The following is a 24,158-nucleotide window of genomic DNA, read 5'->3' on the forward strand; positions in this document are numbered from 1 at the left end:
TTGAATGACTGACTGGGGGAGGGGGAATTCATTCAATAATATTTACTGAGCGCTTACTGTGTGCAGACCACCACACTGAGCGCTTGGAAAATACTACTGAGCAATAAATTCAGAGACAATCCCTGCCCACAAGGGGCTTAGACTGGATACCTAGTACAGTGTTCTGCTTACAGTAAGTGCTCAATAAATGCGATTGAATGATTGATCGACTGGTGGGGGAATTCACTCAATAGTATTTATTGAGCATTTACTACGTGCAGAGCACTGTACTAAGCGCTTGCGATGGGGAGGATCCATTTACTGGAGAGGGGCACGGAGGGAGCGGCGAACACGGAAGGAATATGGAGAAAGGGTGGGGAAGAGCAAGGGTGGCCCCCAATCACACACAAACATAAACGCTACGCTAGACTGTGAGCCCGCTGTGGGGCAGGGACCTACCAACCGTGTTATATCGCACTCTCCCAGGCATTTAGTACAGTGCTTTGCTAATAAAATCCATCGATAAATGAATATGACAGATGGCTTAAAATGAAAGCTGTACTAAAGGCCCTAGGAAAAGAGAGAACATTTCCCCAAAAAACCACCACTAAGAGGACTGGACAAGCAGCATGGCCTAGTGGAGAGAGCCTGGGTCTGGGTTCTAATCCCGCCTCTGCCAAAGGCTTCCTCATTCATTCATTCAATCATACTATGTGCAGAGCACTGGACTAAGCGCTTGGAAAGGACAATTCGGCAACAGAGACAATCCCTGTCCCATTTGGACTGTGAGCCCATCACTGGGAAGGGACAGTCTCTGTTGCCAAATTGTCCATTCCAAGCGCTTAGTCCAGTGCTCTGCACATAGTAATTGGTCAATAAATAACCGAATGAATTTATCTCGATGATGTTGTCTTGTTTTTGACTTGTTCTCTTTTGCTCTGCTGTCCGTTTCCCCCTCGTTTAGACTGTGAGCCCGTCATTGGACAGGGACGGTCTCTCTCTGTTGCCGAATTATCCATTGCAAGCGCTCAGTCCAGTGCTCTGCACATAGTAAGCGCTCAACAAATACGATTGAATGAATGAATGACGGGCTCACAGTCTAAACAGGGGAGACAGCAAAGGCAAAGAGAACAAAACAACATCATGGAGATAAATAGAATCAGGATGTACACCTCATTTAACAAAATAAACAGGGTAACACAATATATAGAAAAGAGCACAGTGCTGGGGTGGGTGGGTGAGAAGAGGGAAGGGTTGGGGGGCTCAGTTTGGGAAGGCTTCTGTGGTTCCAAGCGCTTAGGCCAGTGCTGGGCCCAGAGGAAGGGTTCAATAAATACGATTAAATGAATGACGGGTTCGCAGTCTAAATGGGAGAGACTGACAGCAAAGGAAATGAGAACAAAACAACATCATGGAGATAAAGAGAATCAGGGGGATGTACACCTCATTAACAAAATAAACGGGGTAACAAATAATATATAGAAAAGTGCAGAGTCAGGGGGGTGTACACGCTTAGAAATGAGCCCAGTACTGGGAGTGGGAGGGGGAGCAGAGAGAAGCGAGGGGGTGATCAGTCTGGGAAGGTTTCTGTGGTTCCAAGCGCTTAGGCCAGTGCTGGGCCCGGAGGAAGGGCTCAATAAATACAGTTGAATGAATGAATGACGGGTTCACAGTCTAAACGGGGAAGGCAGGCAGCAAAGGAAAAGAGAATAAAACAACATCATGGAGATAAACAGAATCAGGGGGATGTACACCACATTAATAAAATAAACGGGGCAATAAGTAATATATAGAAATGAGCCCAGTGCTGGGGGTGGGAGGGGGAGCATTGGGAAGGAGGGGGGGAGCTCTGTCTGGGAAGCCTCCTGTAGCTCCAAGCGCTTAGGCCAGTGCTGGGCCCAGAGGAAGGGCTCAGTCAATACGGTTGAATGAATGAATGGCGGGTTCACAGTCTAAACGGGGGAGACTGACAGCAAAGGAAATGAGAACAAAACAAAATCATGGAGATAAAGAGAATCAGGAGGATGTACACGCTTAGAAATGAGCCCAGTACTGGGGGGGGGGAGCAGAAGGAAGGGGGTGGGGGGCTCAGTCTGGGAAGGCTTCTGTGGTTCCAAGCGCTTAGGCCAGTGCTGGGCACAGAGAAAGGGCCCAATAAAGACGGTTGGATGAATGAATGACCGGTTCACAGCCTAAACGGGGGAGACAGCAAAGGAAAAGAGAATAAAACAACATAGAGGCGGTAAACAGAATCAGGGGGATGTACACCTCATTAACAAAATAAACAGGGTAACAAATAATATATAGAAAAGAGCAGAGTCAGGGGGATGTACACGCTTAGAAATGAGTCCAGTGCTGGGGGTGGGTGGGGGAGCAGAGGGAAAGGGGTGGAGGGGTCCAGTCTGGGAAGCCTTCTGGGGTTCCAAGCGCTTAGGCCAGTGTTGGTCACAGAGGTAGGGCTCAATAAAGACGGTTGGATGAATGAATGGCGGGTTCACAGTCTAAACGGGCGAGACAGCAAAGGAAACGAGAACAAAACAACATTATGGAGATAAACAGAATCGGGGGATGTACACGCTTAGAATGAGCCAGTGCTGGGGGTGGGCGAGGGCGCGGAGGGAAAGGTGGGGGGGGTTGCTCAGTCTGGGAAGGCTTCTGTGGTTCCAAGCGCTTAGGCCAGTGCTGGGCCCAGAGGAAGGGCTCGATAAATCCGAGCGAAGGGAGGGAGGGAGGGTCCCCCCGTCATCCCCCCGCACCTCTCGGTCCTTGAGGCCCAGCAGCAGCACCTCCTCCATGAGGGTGAGCCTCGTCTCCTTGGAGTCGCCCTGGTCGTCGTCGTCCTGCTCGTCGCGGCGGGTGGGCTCCTCGTCCTCCCCGCCGCCGCCGCCGCCTCCTCCTCCCGCTCCTCCCGCTCCTCCCGCCCCCGAGGCCGCCCGCTCCTTGTCGGCGGCGGTGCGGGAGGCCTCGGTGCGCCGCTGCACCAGGCCCGAGCTGCGCTGGGTCAGGGAGGTCATGGCTCCCCGAGCCCCGGGACCCGGGCGGACGGACGGACGGACGGACGGCCGAGCGAGGAGAGGGACACCGAGGAGGAGAGGGAGAAGGGAGAAGGGACGGGCGGCTCCGGGGGGAAGCCTCAAAGGCGGAGACCGAGCCGCCGCCCGGGCGCCAAAGGCCCAAGGGGATGCATGAAGGGGAGGGGGAAGAGGACGAAGGGTGGGGACCAAGGGGGAAGAAGGGAGAGGTCGAAGGGAGGGTCAGGGGGAGAGGAAGGGGAGCAAGGGCGGGGAGCCCCCCGGCAGGACCGGCCGAGGAGGAGGCTGCTGCTGCTCCCCCAATATGGCGGCGCGGCCTGATGTCAGCGGAGGATGTGGCAGCGGCCGCCGGGGCGGGACCGGAAAGAGCAGGCCAGGGAATGGGGGGAGCCAGTCGGCTGGCTGACCGACCGACCGACCGACCGACCGACCGGCCGGGAGGCCTCTTCCTCCTCCCTCGGCCGCCCTCCTGCTTCCCTTCCCCGGCCCCTCAGCCGCCCTCCTCTTCCCTTCCCCGCCCTCCCCCTTCGCGCCTCCCCCGCACTGTGGGCGCCTCTCCGTGGCGCAAACCCGCAAACCTCCCTTTCATCCAGATCGTATTTAGTGAGCGCCCACGAGGTGCACAGCCCTGCGCTGAGCGCCTGGATTGGACCAGTTTGGGCAACAGAGAGAGACCGGCCCTGCCCAGCGACCGGCTCCCAGTCTAAACGGGGGAGACGACGGCAGAGCAAAAGGGAACAGAAAACAAGACAACACTATCAAGATAAATGGAATCAGCCTCTCTTTCATTCAGTAGTATTTATTGAGCAATTACGAGGTGCAGAGCACTGCGCTGAGCGCCTGGAATGGACAGTTGGGCAACAGAGAGAGACCGGCCCTGCCCAGCGACCGGCTCCCAGTCTAACGGGGAGACGAACGGCAGAGCAAAAGGGAACAAAAAAAAGACAAACACTATCAAGATAAATAGAATCAGCCTCTCTTTCATTCAGTAGTATTTATTGAGCAATTACGAGGTGCAGAGCACTGCGCTGAGCGCCTGGAATGGACAGTTGGGCAACAGAGAGAGACCGGCCCTGCCCAGCGACCGGTCCCAGTCTAAATGGGGGAGACGAACGGCAGAGCAAAAGGAAACAAAAAAAAGACAACACTATCAAGATAAATAGAATCAGCCTCTCTTTCATTCAGTAGTATTTATTGAGCAATTACGAGGTGCAGAGCACTGCGCTGAGCGCCTGGAATGGACAGTTGGGGCAACAGAGAGAGACCGGCCCTGCCCAGCGACCGGCTCCCAGTCTAAACGGGGGAGACGGACGGCAGAGCAAAAGGGAACAGAAAACAAGACAACATTATCAAGATAAATGGAATCAGCCTCTCTTTCATTCAGTAGTATTTATTGAGCAATTACGAGGTGCAGAGCACTGCGCTGAGCGCCTGGAATGGACAGTTGGGCAACAGAGAGAGACCGGCCCTGCCTAGCGACCGGCTCCCAGTCTAAACGGGGGAGACGAACGGCAGAGCAAAAGGAAACAAAAAAAAGACAACACTATCAAGATAAATAGAATCAGCCTCTCTTTCATTCAGTAGTATTTATTGAGCAATTACGAGGTGCAGAGCACTGCGCTGAGCGCCTGGAATGGACAGTTGGGCAACAGAGAGAGACCGGCCCTGCCCAGCGACCGGCTCCCAGTCTAAACGGGGGAGACGAACGGCAGAGCAAAAGGGAACAAAAAAAAGACAACACTATCAAGATAAATAGAATCAGCCTCTCTTTCATTCAGTAGTATTTATTGAGCAATTACGAGGTGCAGAGCACTGCGCTGAGCGCCTGGAATGGACAGTTGGGCAACAGAGAGAGACCGGCCCTGCCCCAGCGACCGGCTCCCAGTCTAAACGGGGGGAGACGGACGGCAGAGCAAAGGGAACAGAAAACAAGACAACATTAATCAAGATAAATAGAATCAGGCTCGCTTTCATTCAATCGTTTCTATTGAGCAGTTACGATGTGCAGAGCACTGTACTGAGCACTTGGAAATGGACAATTTGGCAACAGAGAGACCATCCCTGCCCAATGACGGGCTCCCAGTCTAAACGGGGGAGACAGCAGAGCAAAACAGAACAAGACAAAAACAAGACATCATCGTCGAGATAGACAGAATCAGCCTTTCATTCAGTCGTATTTATTGAGCACTTATGATGCGCAGAGCACTGCACTGAGCGCCTGGATTGGACAATTGGGTAACAGAGAGAGACCGGCCCTGCCCAGCGACCGGCTCCCAGTCTAAACGGGGGAGACGGACGGCAGAGCAAAAGGGAACAGAAAACAAGACAACATTATCAAGATAAATAGAATCAGGCCTCGCTTTCATTCAATCGTTTCTATTGCAGCAGTTACGATGTGCAAGAGCACTGTACTGAGCCACTTGGAAATGGACAATTTGGCAACAGAGAGGACCATCCCTGCCCAATGACGGGCTCCCAGTCTAAACGGGGGAGACAGCAGAGCAAAACAGAACAAGACAAAAACAAGACAATCATCGTCGAGATAGACAGAATCAGCCTTTCATTCAGTCGTATTTATGAGCACTTATGATGCGCAGAGCACTGCACTGAGCGCCTGGATTGGACAATTGGGTAACAGAGAGAGACCGCCCTGCAGCCCAGACGGGATCCCACGTCTAAACTTCTTCAACCACGCTTGACCCCTTTCTCACCCTTCCTTCTCCTTCTCTCTGCCCACTCTGATCCTTGGAGACTTCAACACCCATACGGATGTACCCGACGACTCCCTCTGCCGCCACGCCTGCTATCCCCTCCTGCGACTCTGCCGACCTCCTCCTCCACCATACCGCGCCCACTCACCGACTCGGTCACACCCTCGATCTTGTCATCTCCTACCGCTGCACTATCTCCTCACTCACCAACTCTGAAATCCCTCTCTCGGACCATAACCTTAATAATAATAATGTTGGTATTTGTTAAGCGCTTACTATGTGCCGAGCACTGTTCTAAGCGCTGGGGTAGACACAGGGGAATCAGGTTGTCCCACGTGGGGCTAACAGTCTTAATCCCCATTTTACAGATGAGGTAACTGAGGCACAGAGAAGTTAAGTGACTTGCCCAAAGTCACACAGCTGACAAGTGGCCGAGCTGGGATTCGAACCCATGAACTCTGACTCCAAAGCCCGTGCTCTTTCCACTGAGCCACGCTGCTTCTCTATCTCACCTGCCTCATCTCTCACACTCCCTCCCCCTGCAAATCTTCGCTACTGCCCCACAGAGACCTCCGCTCTCTCGATCCCATCCGTCTTTCCAATAGCATCTCTCCTCACCTTGCTGCCCTGTCCTCTCTTCCCACTCTCGACGATCAGGTCTCCGCTCTCAACTCCACCCTCTCTACTCATCTCGACTCTCTCGCCCCCCTTTCCCTCCGCCGCTCTCGCGCCACTAACCCACAGCCCTGGATCACCTCCTCCGTCCGCCTCCTACGCTCCTATGCTCGAGCTGCTGAGCGCTGCTGGCGAAAGTCCAAGCACCAAGCCGACCTCACACACTTCAAATTTATCCTTTCCTGCCTTAACTCTGCCCTCTCCTCCGCCAGGCAAAGCTTCTTCTCCTCCCTCATCGACACCCATGCCCGTCACCCCCGCCGATTGTTCCGGACCTTTAACTCTCTCCTTAGGCCCCCTGTTCCTCCCCCCCCCCATCTCTCACCCCTAATGATCTGGCCACCTATTTCCTCACGAAAATCAACACGATCAGGTCTGAGCTCCCCAAAGTCACCCCTCCGCCTCTCTCCCTCCCCCCCAACAACCCCCTCCCCTACTTTCCCATCCTTCCCTGCAGTATCCTCAGAGGAGATCTCCTCCCTCCTCGCAAGTGCCACTCCCCGTCCACCTGCGCCTCGGACCCCATTCCCTCTCACCTTCTTAAAACCATCGCCCCCTGCCCTCCTCCCTTCCCTTAACTTCTATTTTTAACCACTCAATCTCCAAGGGCTCCTTCCCCTCTGCCTTCAAACACGCCCCAACAGTCTCCCCCATCCTAAAAAACCTGCTCTTGACCCCACTTCCCCCTCCAGTTATCGTCCTATCTCCCTACTACCCGTTCTTTCCAAAATCTTAGACGAGTCGTCTACAATCAGATGCCTAGATTCCTTAACTCCCATTCTCTCCTAGAACCCCCTCCAATCTGGCTTCCGTCCCCTCCACTCTACCGAGACTGCTCTCTCTAAGGTCACGGCCGTGACCTCCTTCTTAGCCAACTCCAAATGGCTCCTACCCATTCTGATCCTCCTTGACCTCTCTGCTGCCTTTGACACTGTCGACCATCCCCTCCTCCTCCATACCTTATCTCACCTTGGCTTCACGGACTCTGTCTCTCCTGGTTCTCCTCTTACCTCTCTGGGCCAATCATTCTCAGTCTCCTACGCTGGAGCCTCCTCCCCCTCACCACCTTTAACTGTTGGAGTTCCTCAAGGGTCAGTTCTTGGCCTCTTCTGTTCTCCATTTACACTCACTCCCTCGGTGAACTCATCCGCTCTCACCGGCTTTGACTACCATCTCTACGCAGATGACACGCAGATCTACATCTCCGCCCCTGTCCTCTCCCCTCCCTTCAGGCTCGCATCTCCTCCTGCCTCCGGGACGTCTCCACCTGGATGTCGGCCCGCCACCTAAAACCTCAACATGAGCAAGACTGAGCTCCTCATCTTCCCTCCCAAGCCCGGTCCGCTCCAGACTTCTCCATCACCGTGGATGGCACGGACCATCCTTCCCGTCCGCAGGCCCGCAATCTCGGTTGTCATCCTTGACTCGTCCCTCTCGTTCACCCCACACATCCTATCCGTTACCGAGACCTGCCGGTTTCACCTCTACAATATCGCCAAGATCCGCCCTTTCCTCTCCACCCAACGGCTACCTTACTATTACGGGCTCTCGTTATATCCCGGCTAGACTACTGTGTCAGCCTTCTCTCTGACCTCCCTTCCTCCTCTCTCGCCCCGCTCCGGTCTATCTTCACTCCGCTGCCCGGCTCATCTTCCTGCAGAAACGATCTGGGCATGTCACTCCCCTTCTTAAACAACTCCAGTGGTTGCCTATCGACCTCCGCTCCAACAAAAACTCCTCACTCTAGGCTTCAAGGCTCTCCATCACCTTGCCCCTTCCTACCTCTCCTCCCTTCTCTCTTTCTACCGCCACCCCGCACGCTCCGCTCCTCTGCCGCCCACCTCCTCGCCGTCCCTCCGGTCTCGGCCTATCCCGCCGTCGACCTTCTGGGTCACGTCCTCCGCAGCCGCGGTCCCTGGAACGCCCTCCCTCCTCACCTCTGCCAAACTGATTCTCTTTCCCTCTTCCAAAACCTTACTTAAAAATCACCTCCTCCAAGAGGCCTTCCCAGACTGAGCTCCTCTTCCCCCTCTACTCCCTCTGCCATCCCCCCTTTACCTCTCCGCAGCTAAAGCCTCATTTTCCCCTTTCCCTCTGCTCCTCCACCTCTCCCTTCCCATCCCCACAGCACTGTTCCCGTCCCGCTCAACTGTATATATTTTCGTTACCCTATTTATTTTGTTAATGAATTGTACATCGCCTTGATTCTATTTAGTTGCCATTGTTTTTATGAGATGTTCTTCCCCTTGACGCTGTTTTAGTGCCATTGTTCTTGTCTGTCCGTCTCCCCGATTAGACTGTAAGGCCCGTCAAACGGCAGGGACTGTCTCTATCTGTTGCGACTTGTTCATCCCAAGCGCTTAGTACACGTGCCTCTGCACATAGTAAGCGCTCAATAAATACTATTGAATGAATGAATGAATGAATAAACGGGGAGACAGCAGAGCAAAGAGAACAAAACAAAAACAAGGCAACATTATCACATAACTAGAATCAGCCTCTTTTTCGTTCAATAGTATTTATTGAACGCTTACGATGTGCAGAGCACTGTACTAAGCGCTTAGAAATGGACAATTCGGCAACAGAGAGAGACCATCCCTGCCCAGTGACGCTCACTCTCTTCCCCCTCGGGCGTCTAGGCCGCGGCGCCCCAGTTTGCTTAGAATAATAAGAATGGTATTTGTTAAGCGCTTAATTACATTCATTCATTCAATAGTATTTATTGAGGGCTTGCTGTGTGCAGAGCACTGCACTGAGTGCCTGGAATGGACAACTGAGCAACAGAGAGAGACCATCCCTGCCCAGTGACGGGCTCACAGTCTAAACGGGGGAGACAGTAAAACAGAACAAGACAAAAACAAGACAACATCATCGAGATAAATAGAATTAAGGGGATGGGCGCCCTCTCCATGGCGCGCCCTCCCTAAGCCTCTCATTCATTCAAATCGTATTTACTGAGCGCTTACTATGTGCAGAGCACTGGACTAAGCGCTTGGAATGGACAATTCGGCAACAGATAGAGACAGTCCCTGCCCAAAGACGGGCTCACTTGCTTTCCCCTTGGGCATCTAGGCCGCCCCAGTTCGCTTAGGATAATAAGAATGGTATTTGTTAAGCGCTTAATTACATTCATTCATTCAATAGTATTTATTGAGTGCTTACAATGTGCAGAGCACTGCACTAAGGGCCTGGATTGGACAGTTGGGCAACAGAGAGAGAGAGACCATCCCTGCCCAGTGATGGGCTCCCAGTCTAAAACGGGGAGACAACAGAGCCAAAGAGAACAAAACAATAACAAGGCAACATTATCAAGATAGAGTCAGCCTCTCTTTCATTCAGTAGCATTTATTGAGCACTGATGATGGGTAGAGCACTGCACTGAGTGCCTGGAATGGACAATTGGGCAACAGAGAAAGACCATCCCTGCCCAATGACGGGCTCCCAGTCTAAACAGGGGAGACAAGACAGCAGAGCAAAACCGAACAAGTCAAAAACAAGACAACATCCTCAAGATTAATAGAATCAAGGGGATGGGTGCCCTCTCCATGGCACCCCTCTCTCAACCTCTCTTTCATTTTATCATATTTATTGAGTGCTTACGATGTGCAGAGCACTGCACTAAGCGCTTGGAATGGACAATTCTGCAACAGATAGAGACCATCCCTGCCCAATGACGGGCTCACTCTCTTCTCCCTCGGGCGTCTAGGCCCAGCCACACCAGTTTCTTAGGATAATAAGAGTGGTATTTGTTAAGCGCTTAATTACATTCATTCATTCAATAGTATTTATTGAGGGCTTACTATGTGCAGAGCATTGCACTGAGCGTCTGGAATGGACAATTGGGCCACAGATAGAGACCATTCCTGCCCAGCGATGGGCTCCCAGTCTCAACGCAGGAGAGAGATGGCAGAGCAAAAGTGAACAAGACAACATTATCAAGATAAATAGAATCAGTCTCTCATTCAGTCATATTTATTGAGCGCTTACTCTGTGCAGAGCACTGTACGATGCACTTGGAAACTACAGTTCAGCAATAAAGGGAGGCACTCCCCTCCCACACTGGGTTTATGGTCTAATTCTGAGCACTGGGGTGAATACAAGCAAAGGGGGTTGGACATGGTCCCTGTCCCACATGGGGGACACAGGCTCAATCCCATTTTCCAGATGAGGTGACTGAGGCACAGAGAAGTCAAATGCCCAAGGACACACAACAGTCAAGTGGAAGAGCTGGGATTAGAAACCATGACCTCCTTGTTCTATCCATTATGCCATGCCCCTTCTCTAACTTGTAACTATCCCAGTGCTTAATACAGTGACTGGTACATAGTAAGCACTTAACAAATGCAACAATAATAATAACAAAATATAAAACAGTAGGGGTCTGTTGTGAGGTCAAAAATCACAGGGAAAAAATGTCTTTGAGGCCCACAGGATTGACCAGAGAGGCAAGCAGGGGCTGCTGGCAGGTTCTGTGAGCTTTTCTTAATGGCAGTTGGTAATATTATGTTATTTGCTAAGCGCTTACTTAGAAAATATATCCATAGAGTCACTAAGAATCGGAAACGATTCGACGGCACTTGATAGTAATAATAAGCTCTTACTGTGTGCCAGGCACCGTATTAAGCGCTGGGGTGGATACAAGCAAATTGGATTGGATGCAATCCTTGTCCCACATGGGGCTCACAGTCTTAATCGCCATTTTACAGATGAGGGAACTGAGGCACCGAGAGATTAAGTGACTTACCCAAGGCCACCCAGCAAAGAAGTGTCAAAGCCGGGATTAGAACCTATGACCTTCTGACTGCCAGCCCTGTGCTCTATCCACTATGCCATGCTGCTTCCCTTGTTAAATGCTTACTATGTGGCAGGCACTCTACTAAGCACTGGGGTAGATACAAACTCCTCAGGGTCCCAGTCCCATGTGGGGCTCACAGTCTTTATCCCCATTTTTACAGATGAGGTAACAGGCAAAGACAAGTGAAGTGGCTTGCCCAGGGTCACACAGCAGAGAAGTGACAGAGCTGGAATTAGAGCCCAGGTCCTTCTGATTCCTAGGCCCATGGTCCATCTAAGCCATGCTGCTTTTTGCCCCAAACAGCATCTTCAGGGTTTTCAAGCTGGAGGAGCACCTCAGAGAGATTCACTGTCCTGATGGCCTTGAAATGATAGCTGAAGGCAGCGGGTCAGTATGATTCACTGCCAACCAGATGGCAAACTTACCATCAGTATTTGTCCTTCATCAGCAGTGGTATTTATTGAGCACTTACTGTGTGCAGAGCACTGGTCTAAGCACTTGGAAGAGTACAGTGCACAGTCGGTAGACAGGTTCCCTACCTTAGTTGCCTTCCCAGTAAACGCCAGATACTCTGTACCTTCCAGAAAGTGACAGTATAAGGAATGATTACTAGGAAGCATTTGAAGAGTCACATAGGGGATTATTTTATTCTACAAAGAATCTAAATAGAGATAAATGAGGAAGGTCAAAGAGAAACTGAGCTGAAGTCAACCTTCGCCCCTTGCAACATAAGCTTATTATTTGTGTGATAAAGTTTCAAAGGTAGGCTTCTTGTGTAGAGAGTGTGTTTATTTGAAAGCCTTTATTTCTACCATATTTGATTTTCCAGGGCTCTGTTCATCTGTATTCCTTTCAATTCCATTAAGACCCACTTAGTAACAAACTACCACAGGCAGGGTACCCCAGCTTCCTGAGAGGCATTTCCCAACCTATCACCCCAATCAGTTAATCAGTGGTATTTATTGAGTGCCCACTGGGTGCAGAGCACTTTATTAAGCGCTTGGGAGAACACACTACAATAGAATCGGTAGACACGTTCCTTGCTCACCAGGACCTTACAGTCTAGAGGTGGGAGACAGACATTAAAATAAATATGTACGTAAATGCTGTGGGGCAGAGGGAGAGGTGAATACCAAGTCCTTGGTAGGCACAGATCCAGGTGCATAGGCTTCCCCCCGGATCATATCTCAACAGCTACGTTTAATTCCTCACTTATACATTGGTTTATTCATTTTCCCATACTTTTTTTGTTACAGGACGATCTTCGTTTCCCACACTGTGAATTCAGTTTGCATCTGCCTGACTGGCCTATTAGATCATAAGCTCAAGCAATCCATCAGTGGTATATGTAGAGTGTTTAGTATGTATTGAGCACTTACTATTAAGGGCAGAGCTCTGTACTAAATGCTCGGGAGAGTACAATACAACAGAGTTGGTAGATGGGAGCTTAACGTTCTGAGGGGAAGACAGACATTAAAATACATTATGGATATGGATATGGCGTGTCTTTTACTTTTATTGAACTCTCTCCTGTATCAGGAACAGTCTTCTGCACACAAGCACTCAGCAAGTCACTTCACCTTGAATTCTACATTTTCCTCTCTACAAACAATAGAAGTATATGTTTGTAAAATACAAGTATATGTTTGTAATGAGTGTCTGCTTGACTCTCCCAGGATAGATTGCGAGGACCTGGAGTCATGCATCTAGTCCAATGCTCTCCACTCTGTAAATGCTACTGCTGATGTGTTTTTAACCTTCAGTATCTAAAGCATTTATTACCCGTTCTCAGGACTTCTGCATATAGGTGCACTCAGGTATTTATTCTGATTCCACTATTAGCAAATATTTTTGTGTCCCTTTCCCCATTAGAGTGAAGGCTTTTTATGGGGAGGAAACATGTCTTGCATTGCACCTGGTGGTCCCTCTATAAATACACTAATAATAATGGTGGTATTTATTAAGTGCTTACTATGTGTCAAGCACTGTTCAAAGCGCTGGAGTAGGTTGGACACAGTCTTTGTCCCACAGGGAGCTCACAGTCTTAATCCCGATTTTACAAATAAGTGAAGCATAAAGAAGTGAAGTGACTTGCCTAAAGTCACACAGCAGACATGTGTTGGAGACAGGATTAGAACCCAGGTCCTTCTGACTGCCAGGACCATGCCCTATCCACTTCATTACTACTATTCATGTTACCCTGTTTTTTTCACCAGTCGCCAGTTGTAAACCTATGGCATTTGAAGAAGAAGTTTGTGTATGACTTTTGAAAACTCAGCTATTCACTTGTTAATAGTACGGTGCCTTGTCTTTAAAAGAACTAGGAAATATTTCAGGTTAATATATCAAGGGATCTGAAGACTGCTGAAATGGTAATGAGGAATAAGGATGGAGTCCCCTCTCAGGAGCAATGGAAGAGCTTTGGAAGACCCTGAGATTTTAGGACCAAGGACCTTCACAGAGAAATAGATTTTGGTGAAAGTGGCTTGTTCAGGGCCACTCCCCTTCTCTCACCCATGGCGGTCACATTCCCATTACAACATGGTGTGCAGTGCGTGAGGAGGCTGGTAGTGGTGCAGCACTTAGCAAAACGTGTGTGCGATCTTCACCCTCATTAATAGTTCTGGTATTTGTTAAGCACTGACTACATGCTAAGCACTGTTCTAAGTGCTGGGGTAGATTACAAGATAATCAGGTTGTCCCACGTGGGGGCTCACAGTTTCAATACGCATTTTACAGATGAGGTAACTGAGGCAAAGAGAAGTGAAGTGATGTGCCCGAGGTCACATGACAAACAAGGGGAGGAGCCAGGATTAGAACCCATGGCCTCTGACTCCCAAGCCTGTGCTCTTTCCACCAAGCCACGCTGCTCCCTCCTCATTCACCTGCTTCTGCCAGAATCAGGACTAAAACCCAGGTCTATTGAGTCCTACCAGGAGGGGAAAAAGGGTATTGAATCCCTATTTTATAGATGAGGAACCTGAGGTACAGAAAAGTTAAGTGACTTGTTCAAGGTCACACAGGAGGCAAGTGACAGAGACAGGATTAGACTTTGGGTCATCTGACTGCCAGGCCCATGCTCTTTCCACTAGGCATATATCTAATCAAAATATAGGTATGCAGGGAATCAGATTGTTTACATCAGCTCGATTCACTTACACTTCCCATTTCCAAGTTGTCTGATTTCCTCTTTCACTCGTCCTTGTTTCTTGTTGCAATCTGTGGCCAGTTCCCTCTTGTGTCGGGGGACTCCCTGCCCGGTGGTGATCCAGTGGGCAGTTGTCACAGACTGGGTAGCAGGAAAGTTTCATTTGCCAGCTAATGAGCATTGTGACTTGGAAAGACATTGGTTTACCATGTGGACCATCCCCTCAAATGGACAAACAGCAGCAAGCAGAGCTGGGAGGTAAGAGGCCAGGCCCAAGTTCAGCCAGTGTGTGTATGTACACACACACACATACTCTCTCTCTCTCTCTCTCTCTCTCTCTGTCTCACACACACACACACACACACACACACGCACTCTCTCTCTCACTCACACATACACATATTATCCCCAGACTTCTCTTTGTCATACTCACGTGTCATACTCACCACATCATACTCAGGTCATACTCACCAGATTAATCCAATCACTATCCCGCCCCTGATTATTGTTTCGGCCTCCTTGCTGAACTTCCAGCCCCCAGTCTCTCCCCACTCCATCTCTACTTCACTCTGCTGCCCAGGTCATTTTTCTACAAAAACATTCAGGATGCATTTCCCCACTCCACAAGTAACTCCAGTGGTTACCCATCCACCTCTGCATCGGACAAAAACTCCTCATCTTTGGCTTCAAAGCACTCAATCACTTTACTCCCTCCTACCTCACCTACCTCCTACAACCCAGCCTGCACCCTTCACTCCTCTATTGCCAACCTTCTCACCATTCCTTATCTCATCTATAATAATGTTGGTATTTATTAAGCGCTTACTATGTGCAGAGCACTGTTCTATCTATCTTGTTGCTGACCCCAGGCCCATAGCCTGCCTCTGGCCAGGAACACTCTCCCTCCTCAAATCCAACAGACAATAACTCTCCCCACCTTTAAAACCTTATTGAAGACACATCTCCAAGAGCCTTTCCCTGGCTAAGCCCTCCTTTCCTCTTCTCCCACTCCCTTCTGCATCGCCCTGACTCTGCTCCCTTTGTTCATCTCCCCTCCCAGCCCCACAGCACTTATCTCTGCATCTGTCATTTATTTGTATTAATGTCGGTCTCCCCCTCTAGACTGTGAGCTCCTTGTGTGCAGGGAATGTCTGCTTATTCTTATGCTGTACTCTCCCAAGTGCTTAGTCCAGCGGTCTGCACACAGTAAGTGATCGGTAAATATGTTGAATGAATGAACTGAATGAATACTCAGCCCAGGGAAGCTCCCTGCTAGCTGAATAGCCTTTGAGCACCACACCAGCACCCTCCATTCAGCTCTTATTGTCTTCCTGTTGTCTTTGAGCACTTAGTACAATGCTCTGCACAGAGCAACTGCTCAATACGTATCACTGATTGATCGATTCACCCCAGGCAGACGTCTCTGCCTTCTGGCTGGATCGCCAAACAATGGCTGGGTCATCAGGTCCCTGATGGAGCTCCACACTCTCTGGATCCTGCTTCTCCTGACTTCAGGCAGGCACTCTTCCCCATCATAGGCTCAGGCACTCTCAGGTTCCCAGGTGTGGGCTGTGGCAGGGCTGGGTGCATTGTGTCGATGTGAAACCTCTTGACATTGATGGACTGCTCCCCCGTCACCCACAGTGTGAGTAATCAGATACACCTTATGTTGCCACACCTGTTGACTTTGCCCCACTGCCACCTTCCACTGCCTTTTCCCTTTCACTCTATACTCAGAGTGAGAGTTGGCTCTGCTAGCAGCCCAGAACCAACTGCTTTTCCTCTCCTGTCCACCACCAACTGCCCAAAGCCAACAATCCTTTTCAACCAAATGTCCTCCATTTCCACAGAACTTAGTTCATGAGTTCCAAACCTGGATCTGCCACTTGTCTGCTCTGTGGCCTTGGGTGAGTCACTGCACTTTTCTGTGCCTCAGTTGCCTCATCTGTAAAATGGAGATTCAGTCTGTGACCCCATGTGGAAGAGGGACTGTGTCCCACTTGATTATCTTGTATAAAAATAGTGGTATTTGTTCAGCTGTATGCCAAGCACTGGGGTAGGTAAAGGGTAATCAGGTACCACAGGGGACTTAGAGTCTAAGAAGGAAGGAGAACAAATATTGAATCCCCATTTTGCAGATGAGGTAACTGAGGCACAGAGAAGTGAAGTGATTTACATAGCAGGAAGTGGCAGAGCAGGAATTAGAACCCAGGTCCTCAAACTCCCAGGCCCCTGCTCTTTCCACTAGGCCATGTTGCTATCTACCACAGTGCTTAGAACAGGGCTTGACACATAGTAGGTGCTTAATAAATGCCATTAAAAAAGGGTTAATAGACTGAAGATTTCATCTCTGGAAAAAGAAGTCTAATTGAAGTCTTAATCTATGTAGATACTAAAGACTGTCTAGCTTCTAATATAAAAGTACCCCAGCCCACACTACAGCTTGGATAATCCATTCGCTGCTAACACATTCGTCTAAGCACTTACCCTACCCAGCTTTGATTGTTCTACCAATCTCCTTGCTGACCTCCCTGCATTCTGTTCCTCCCCATTCCAGTCCGTACTTCACTCTGTTACCCGGATCATGTTTCTGCAAAAACGTTCAGTCCATGTTTCCCCACTCCTCAAGAACCTCCAGTGGCTGCCCATTCTCTTCCACATCAAACAGAAACTCCTTGCCATAGGCTTTAAAGCAATCAGTCACTTGCCCCTCCTACCTTATCTTTCTGATTTCCTACTACAGCCCGGTCCACACACTTCATTCCTCTATTGCCAACTTACTCACTATACCTCTTCTCATCTATTTCACCGCTGACCTATTGTCCACGTCCTGCCTCTGGCCTGGGACATCCTCCCTCTTCATATCTGACAGATAATTACTCTCTCCACCTTCAGAGCCTTATTGAAGACATCTCCTCCAAGAGGCCTTCCCTGATTAAGGCCTCATTTCCTCTTTTTCCACTCCCTTCTGTGTTGCCCTGATTCACTCCCTTTATTCACACCTTTCTCAGTCCGACAACATTTATGTAAAAATGCATAATTTGTTTATTCATATTACTGTCTGTCTGCCCCTCTAGATTGTGAGCTCATTGTGGGCGGGGAATGCATCTACCCATGCTGTTGTATTGTACTCTCCCACGTATTTAGTACAGTGCACATCATAAGCAGCCAATAAATATGATTGATTGATTGATTCACCGTTATCTCCCTGTATTCCCTCAGCAGGTTCAATTAATCCAAGCATTTTCCACCTCCCGTGAAAGCTGCCTTTGAAGGTTTAAACAGTTAGTCAATCAACTGTATTTATTGAGGGCTTACTTACTGAGTGCAGAGCACTGTACTAAGCCCAGTACAATATAGTAGATACGGTAGATGTGGTCGCTGCCCCAAAGGAGCTTAGAGTCTAAAGGGGGAGACGGAATTAAAATAAATTACAGATATGTACATAATTGCTGTAGGCTGAAAGGTAGAAATTAAGTACAAAGGTGGTGCATAAGGGTGACGGAGTAAGGAAAATGAGAGCTTAGCTGTGGAAAGCTTCTTGGAGGAAAAGTGATTCTGTAAAGACTTCGGAGTCGGAGAGAGTGAGGGTCTGTCAGATATGAAAGGGGAGGGAGTCCCAGGCCAGAGGCAGGACATGGACAAGGGGAGAGCTAGATAAATGAGATTGAGTTAGACAGCAGATTGACGTTAGAGCGGTGAAGTGAGTGGGCTGGGTTGTAGTAAGGAAATCAGTGAGGTAGGTTAGGTGATGACAAAGTGACAGAGTGCTTTAAAGCCAATGATGAGGAGTTTCAGTTTGATGTGGACATAGACGGGCAACTACTGGAGGTCCTTTGAGGAGTGGGGAAAATTGGACTGAACGTTTTTGTAGAAAAATAAGCTGGGCAGCAGAGTGAAGTATGGACTGAAGTGGGGAGAGATAAGAGGCTGGGAGGTCAGCAAGGAGGGGAGGCAAGGAGGCCAGCAAGGAGGCTGATGCAATAATTTTGGTGGGATAGGATAAGGGCTTGGATCATTGAGTAGTAATCGGATGGAGAAGAAAGGGAGAATTTTAGTGATGTTGTGAAGTTAGAATCGACAGGGTTTGGTGACAGATTGAATATGTGGATTGTAGGAGAGAGATCCAAGGTTATGGACTTGTGAGACAGGGAGGATGATGGTACATTCTCCTTTTGGAGGCTGAATTAATTTCGATACTGTTGAGGGAGGAACAATCAAGCTGGATGAGACTTGTGTTTCACTTGATATTTGTAAAATCCTCGAGACCTCTTCAAGGTGAAGAGCACTGTTGGTTGGAAACATTTTCCATGGAAAATACTCAGAGTAGAAAATTGTTTTTAGATGCATTTAATCTGCCCTTTAAGAGATAAATACTATAGATGGATTCAAACCACATGGCTGCTTTTCCAGGAAACCCCGATTGTTGAAGTGGGTCTTCTTTTCTTGCACTCTCCCAAGCACTTAATAGAGTGCTACACACTCAGTAGACACTCAGTAAATTGTACTGAATGACTGACTGAATGGATGAATCAATGATGCCCCACAAGGGTTTGAGACTTTATCCAAATCCTGACGGCAGTGATTATCATCTGGAAGCCTGAAAGTGCTGCAGAGTTACAGTTTGAGAGCTTGCCCTTCACTTTCCTTCAGAAAAAGATTGGCTCAGTAAAGCTGCTATCATCCGATCCAAAAAGAGTCTGAAACTCAGTAGTCTGTAGAACTCTGAAGGATGCTTTCCTCTGCTTGCTGAAGGACTTCTGAATTACAGAGGCATTTTATAATCTAAGGAGCAAACAAACAAGTAAATAAGTATGAATGGCGGGCATGCATTATGTCAGAAAACACACAAGCATTAGAATTGAATTCTATCTGTGCTCCATGCCGAAGCATGGGGTCTTTGTATACAGGTGGCGTAAAGACTGTACCTCTCTCTAAAATTCAAACATTACTGAAGACGACCAAAGGTACAGCAGAGAAACATCATTCTAATCCAGCATACTCTCAGTAGCCAGAGAGGCCATGCTGTCTAACGGAAGTGGGAGTCCTCAGATACAGTCCAGGGTCTACTAGATTTCTGCTGGGTGGCCTTAGGCAAATCACTTTGCCTCTCTGATCTTCCAATTATCCATTGGCAAAATGGGGATATCTGCTCCCTTGGGATGTACTAGTGCTGAGTAACACAAGTGAAAATACTCTTAGCACCTTAAAAGAAAGGTGGTATAAAAATCCGAGACAACATTAATGCCCATTTTTTATGTATACAGAAAAAAGCCAATCTCACATATGTAAAGAGGAAAAAAGAAAGTAAACAGTGCTTTCCATCTGGTACTAGCAAAGATGTGTTTCACAGTCAACTGATCAGAACTATGCACAAAGACCAGTGGATATTTATTTTTGACATATCCAGCAGGAGTTTGTAAGTAAAGCAAATCATTTTGGGTGATTTAGTGCATTAAAATATAAGATATTTGAACTATTACTCTATAAAACGATAGTGATGGGATGAAGCTGAATGGCAGAACAATACATTGACAACTCAGGAGGGAAGCCCGGTTAAGAAGCAGCAGTTCTTCCCTGTGGCGGTGTCTGATGGCCTCCCTCTCCTTCTAATGCTTATTGTAGAACCTGTGGCGCAGCTGGGTGCTGATGTTCTAAAATTATCCTAAGGATGGACAGAGAGAAGCTGTCTGGAGATTAAATGTTATTCTTACCTCAGGAAGACTGGGGTGCTGATAATTCCTTCATCACTACCCTAGGCCCACCCACTGCTCTGAAAGCACCTCTTCATGTCCACCCCCCCCCCCAGACTGTGTCTCCCCCTCTATATTGTAAGTGCACTGTGGGTGGAGAATGTGTCTGTTATATTGTTGTGTCTTACTCTCCCAAGCGCTTAGTAGAGTGCCCTGCACACATTAAGTGTTCAATAAATACAAATGATTCACGCTCAAAATTTAAGTCAGCATCCACGGATTATTTTACATGTAATAAACAAATACAAATAGGAAGGGCACAGGAGATGTTGCTGGATAAGAGAAAAGAGAAGAAGAGGAAACGAGAGAACACTGAGATGGACACACCCACATCGTTTCCACGAGGACACCCCTACCAGGACTCTCCATTCTCTCTAGTTTCATCCATGACTAGGACATAATGAAAGCTAGTCTCCCCCCTTGCTTCACTTCCTGTTTTCCCTACTTCTCTTCAATTTTAATAGTATTTATTGAGCACTAAGCATTGGAGAGTACAATATAATATGCAGCACATTCCCTGCCCACAGTGAGCTCACACATTTCAAAATACTTCCCATCAAACTACGAATAATTGTTCGGTATTTGTTAATGCTGCGTCAAGCACTGATGCAGATTCAAAACAATCAGGAACCCCATGGCTCATAGTCTAAGAAGGAGGAGGAACAGGTATTGAATGTCCATTGACAGATGAAGAACTGAGACACAGAAAACTAAGTGACCTGCCCAAGATCACACAGCAGTGAGGTGCCAGACCAGGAATGAACCCAGGTCCTGTGACTCTCAGGCCCGTACTCCTTCTGCTAGGCCACGCGGCCTCTTGGGGAACTGAGTTAAGCTGGTGGAAAGTAGGTGCAGGGTTGTCTTTGCCACAGTCTTAATTTGTGTAACCGCCTCAGGTGCCACACTTGAGGGGTTACTGCAATTCCCAGCAAGTGAATTTTTGCAGAACAGCTGCTGGTGGGATATGGAAGGGTGCGTGGGAATGGCCATATTGCCTGGGCCTCTGACACCCCATGGTTTCTGAGCTCTCCCTGGGAGGATGGGGCCCCCAAGGGTCTGGGGCCCAGGGTGTTGGAGTCCAGCCAGGAGGGCAAGGGGGTGCCAATAGAGTGTTAGTCAAAGTTGGAGGAGGAAAATAAGGGAGAAGATTTAACCTTTCAACTCTTTAAACTTTCTCCCTCCTTGTGGGCAGGGAATGTGTGTCTACTCTGTTGTACTGAACTCTCCCAATACATAGGGCAGTGCTCTGCATATAATAAACGCTCAGTAAGTACCACTGATTGATTGATTACAATAAATTACAGGTAGAGGAAGCAGTAGACAATAAGGATATGCATCTAAGGACTGTGGGGGTGGAGTGGGGTATCAAAGTTCTTAGAGGTTAGAGATCCAAGTGCAAAGGTGATTCAGAAGGGAAAATTGAAGCAGTCAGGTACAAACTGTCCAGGGATGGATGATCTGGAGGTAGGGAGGGAAGAAAGGAGACTTAACGATGGAGCTTCCACACTGTCCCCTGCTCCAAAAGGGGTCCCACCCAAGTGAGTTGCTCAGACGTGGCCTCGCCTCTCCCCTGTCCCTCATAGAGACAGCCCTGAGTAATAGCTGAAATCCTGGGGGAGGAATGATTGAACTTTTGCTTGCCTTCCAAGTTGACCCCTCTAGACCTTGAGCTCGTTGTGGGCAGGCAATGTGTCTGTTATACTCTCTCAAACATTTAGTACAGTGCCCTGCACACAGTAGGCACTCGATAAATATGATTGATTGATTAATTGAATGCATTAATCAGCTTAAGTCTAAACTCACCTGTGAACATGTCAGCGATCCAATTATCTAGACCCTGGAAACTTGTTGAATGGAAGTATTGAAAGAGAAGGGTCATTTTCTGGGTCCTGGTAAGCAGGAGAAGGAATTCCAGAAATTACCTGTATGCCTGGCCATTCCTAACTGCAGGAGGGGAAACCTGGGTATCAGCAAAAAGCAAATGACCTTTGGCTTGATGTTATCTTGTGTTTGACCAGCATGCAGGAAATGGCAAAAGAGAGAATGTAAAATTATATTTGTGTATTAGTTAGTCCAAGCAGGCACTACTGAGCACTGGGGTAGATACAGGGTAACCAGACTGGACACAGACCCTGTCCCACATGGGGCTCACAATCTAAGGGCAAGGGAAAACACAGTAGCATCCCCATTTTACAGCTGAAGAAACTTAAGTGACTCTCCCATGGTCACATGGCAGGGAAAGTAGAGAAGCAGCATAGCCAAATTGATAGACCATAGGCCTGGTCTCAGAAGGATATGGGTTTTAATCCCAACTCAGCCATTTGTCTGCACTGTGACCTTGTGCAAGTCACTTAACTTCTCTGTGTCTCAGTTACCTCATCTGTAAAATGGGGGTTAAGACTGTGAGCCTTATGTGAGACAGGGACTACGTCCAACCTGATTAGCTTGTATTTTCCCCAGTACTTAGTTCAGTGCGTGGCACAAACAAGTGCTTAACAAATACCATAAAAAATTAGTTGACAGACCTGGGATTAGAACACAGTTCTCAATCCATCCATTATTAATTTCTCCTGACTCAATCCATCCTTTTTCACCAGGTCACACTGCTTCATGCCATGACTGAAGGTCTTTGGGTATTTCAAAACCTTGTCTATAGCCACATTCTTCCCACTTCTTCCCACAGTATCCTTTATTTCTTTGCCATGTAGCCTCTTCCCTCTTTTTGTTCTTTCTACCCCAAACCCATCCCTTTAGCCCTGGGTTCCCTCTTACCTGCCTCTCCTCTTGCTATGACTTCCTTTCAGAAGTCACTGCCCTCCATGGGTCAGGGGTGGCTCTGCTCCTCTTCCAATGTTCTCCATTGTTCTTCGGGCAAACCTCTGCTCAACCCCAGGACCGGACCACAGGGACCAGGCAGCCTGCAGTAATGTGGACACCTGCTCAAGTGGAGAAATAGGCAGTCTGTAAAGGTTAAGATCAAAGGCAGAAACCTTGGTTCTGGGATAGCGGAATGGGTTGCGTACTTCCTTCATGCTCACTGTTGGACTAAGATGGGCTGGAAACTGGACAGAGGCAGGGCCAGAAGGAAGCCAGGCCAGAGGTAGAAGACGAGCAAAGGGATAGAGATGGAAGAGGTCAGGAGGAAAGTGGAAGAGGGCAAAGAAGAGGAAAGTGAGGCGTATGGCATCCAAGGAGAGAAATGGGTGTGAGCAGAGCAGCAGGGCTTCCTCTGCCGTGGTCTCTTCTGCTAGTTTCACTCAATGCACACTTGATCCAGGAAGGGCCAATTCTCCAGTTTTCAGCCCTGTGGTGGTCCTGGAGCAGGGCCATCAAGATGGCTTCAGACCCACGGGCCAACAGCTTGCATAATCTGGGCCCTCAGGATGATGCCATGGTCTAGGGCTTGTAGAAAGCAGTACGGTTAGTGGATAGGCACGGGCCTGAGAGTCAGAAGACCTGGTTCTATCCGGCTCTGCTACTTGTCTGCTGTGTGACATTGGGCAAGTCATTTTACTACTCTGTGCCTCAGTGACCTCATCTGGAAAATGGGGATTAAGACTATGAGTCCTATGTGGAACAGTGACTTTGTCCAACCCAATTACCTGTACCTATCCAAAGCTTAGTACAGTGCCTGGGCACATACAGCGTTGAGAAATATCATCAATATTATTATTATTATTATATTACGGACAAGGGTTGCCCTTCTTCATTCCTCCTCGGCCCTTCCTTCTTTGGGACCCCCTTCCATCATCTTAGACATGCATACAATTTAGCCAATTTAATCTCTTTCCTTTAGGTTCTTAAGTTTAAATTCTGGGTCCATCCAACCTAAATCTTGTCACCTAATACTGAACTTCCATTCTTAGTCCTCCCCTCTCTACTGCTCTATTATCTTTTGCCTTTTTTGTAAGCAGATGCCAGTTAAGGTTATCACAAGGGAGATCGCTGGACAGCTTCAAGTGGGGGAAGTACTAGTAGATAAAAAAAGACTGATGAGAAAACCTCTCGAAAAGGCTTCCTGGTATTTTGCCATCTGTTTCCTCTCTTCTTCATTGATAAAGTTCT

General features: G+C 48.5%; 1 protein-coding gene and 1 long non-coding RNA gene across 2 annotated transcripts in view; both read right to left on the minus strand.

Annotated features, from left to right (window-relative positions):
- Window positions 1-3,356, minus strand: part of GOLPH3 (golgi phosphoprotein 3) — a 49,133-nt gene extending 45,777 nt beyond the window's left edge. The window contains exon 1 of the mRNA XM_029060085.2: window positions 2,736-3,356. Coding sequence (XP_028915918.1) covers window positions 2,736-2,993 — 258 coding nt within the window. The 5' untranslated portion in view covers window positions 2,994-3,356. The remainder of the gene's footprint in view (window positions 1-2,735) is intronic.
- Window positions 3,357-18,674: 15,318 nt separating this feature from the next.
- On the minus strand, window positions 18,675-23,020 carry LOC120638253. The gene is made up of 2 exons (XR_005659819.1): window positions 22,866-23,020; window positions 18,675-19,125 (listed from the first exon to the last, which is right to left on the minus strand). It is a non-coding gene; the product is annotated as an uncharacterized LOC120638253 (long non-coding RNA).
- Window positions 23,021-24,158: the final 1,138 nt, after the last annotated feature.

Source organism: Ornithorhynchus anatinus, chromosome 3 (genome assembly GCF_004115215.2).
Source record: "Ornithorhynchus anatinus isolate Pmale09 chromosome 3, mOrnAna1.pri.v4, whole genome shotgun sequence".
Taxonomy (NCBI): Eukaryota; Metazoa; Chordata; class Mammalia; order Monotremata; family Ornithorhynchidae; genus Ornithorhynchus; species Ornithorhynchus anatinus.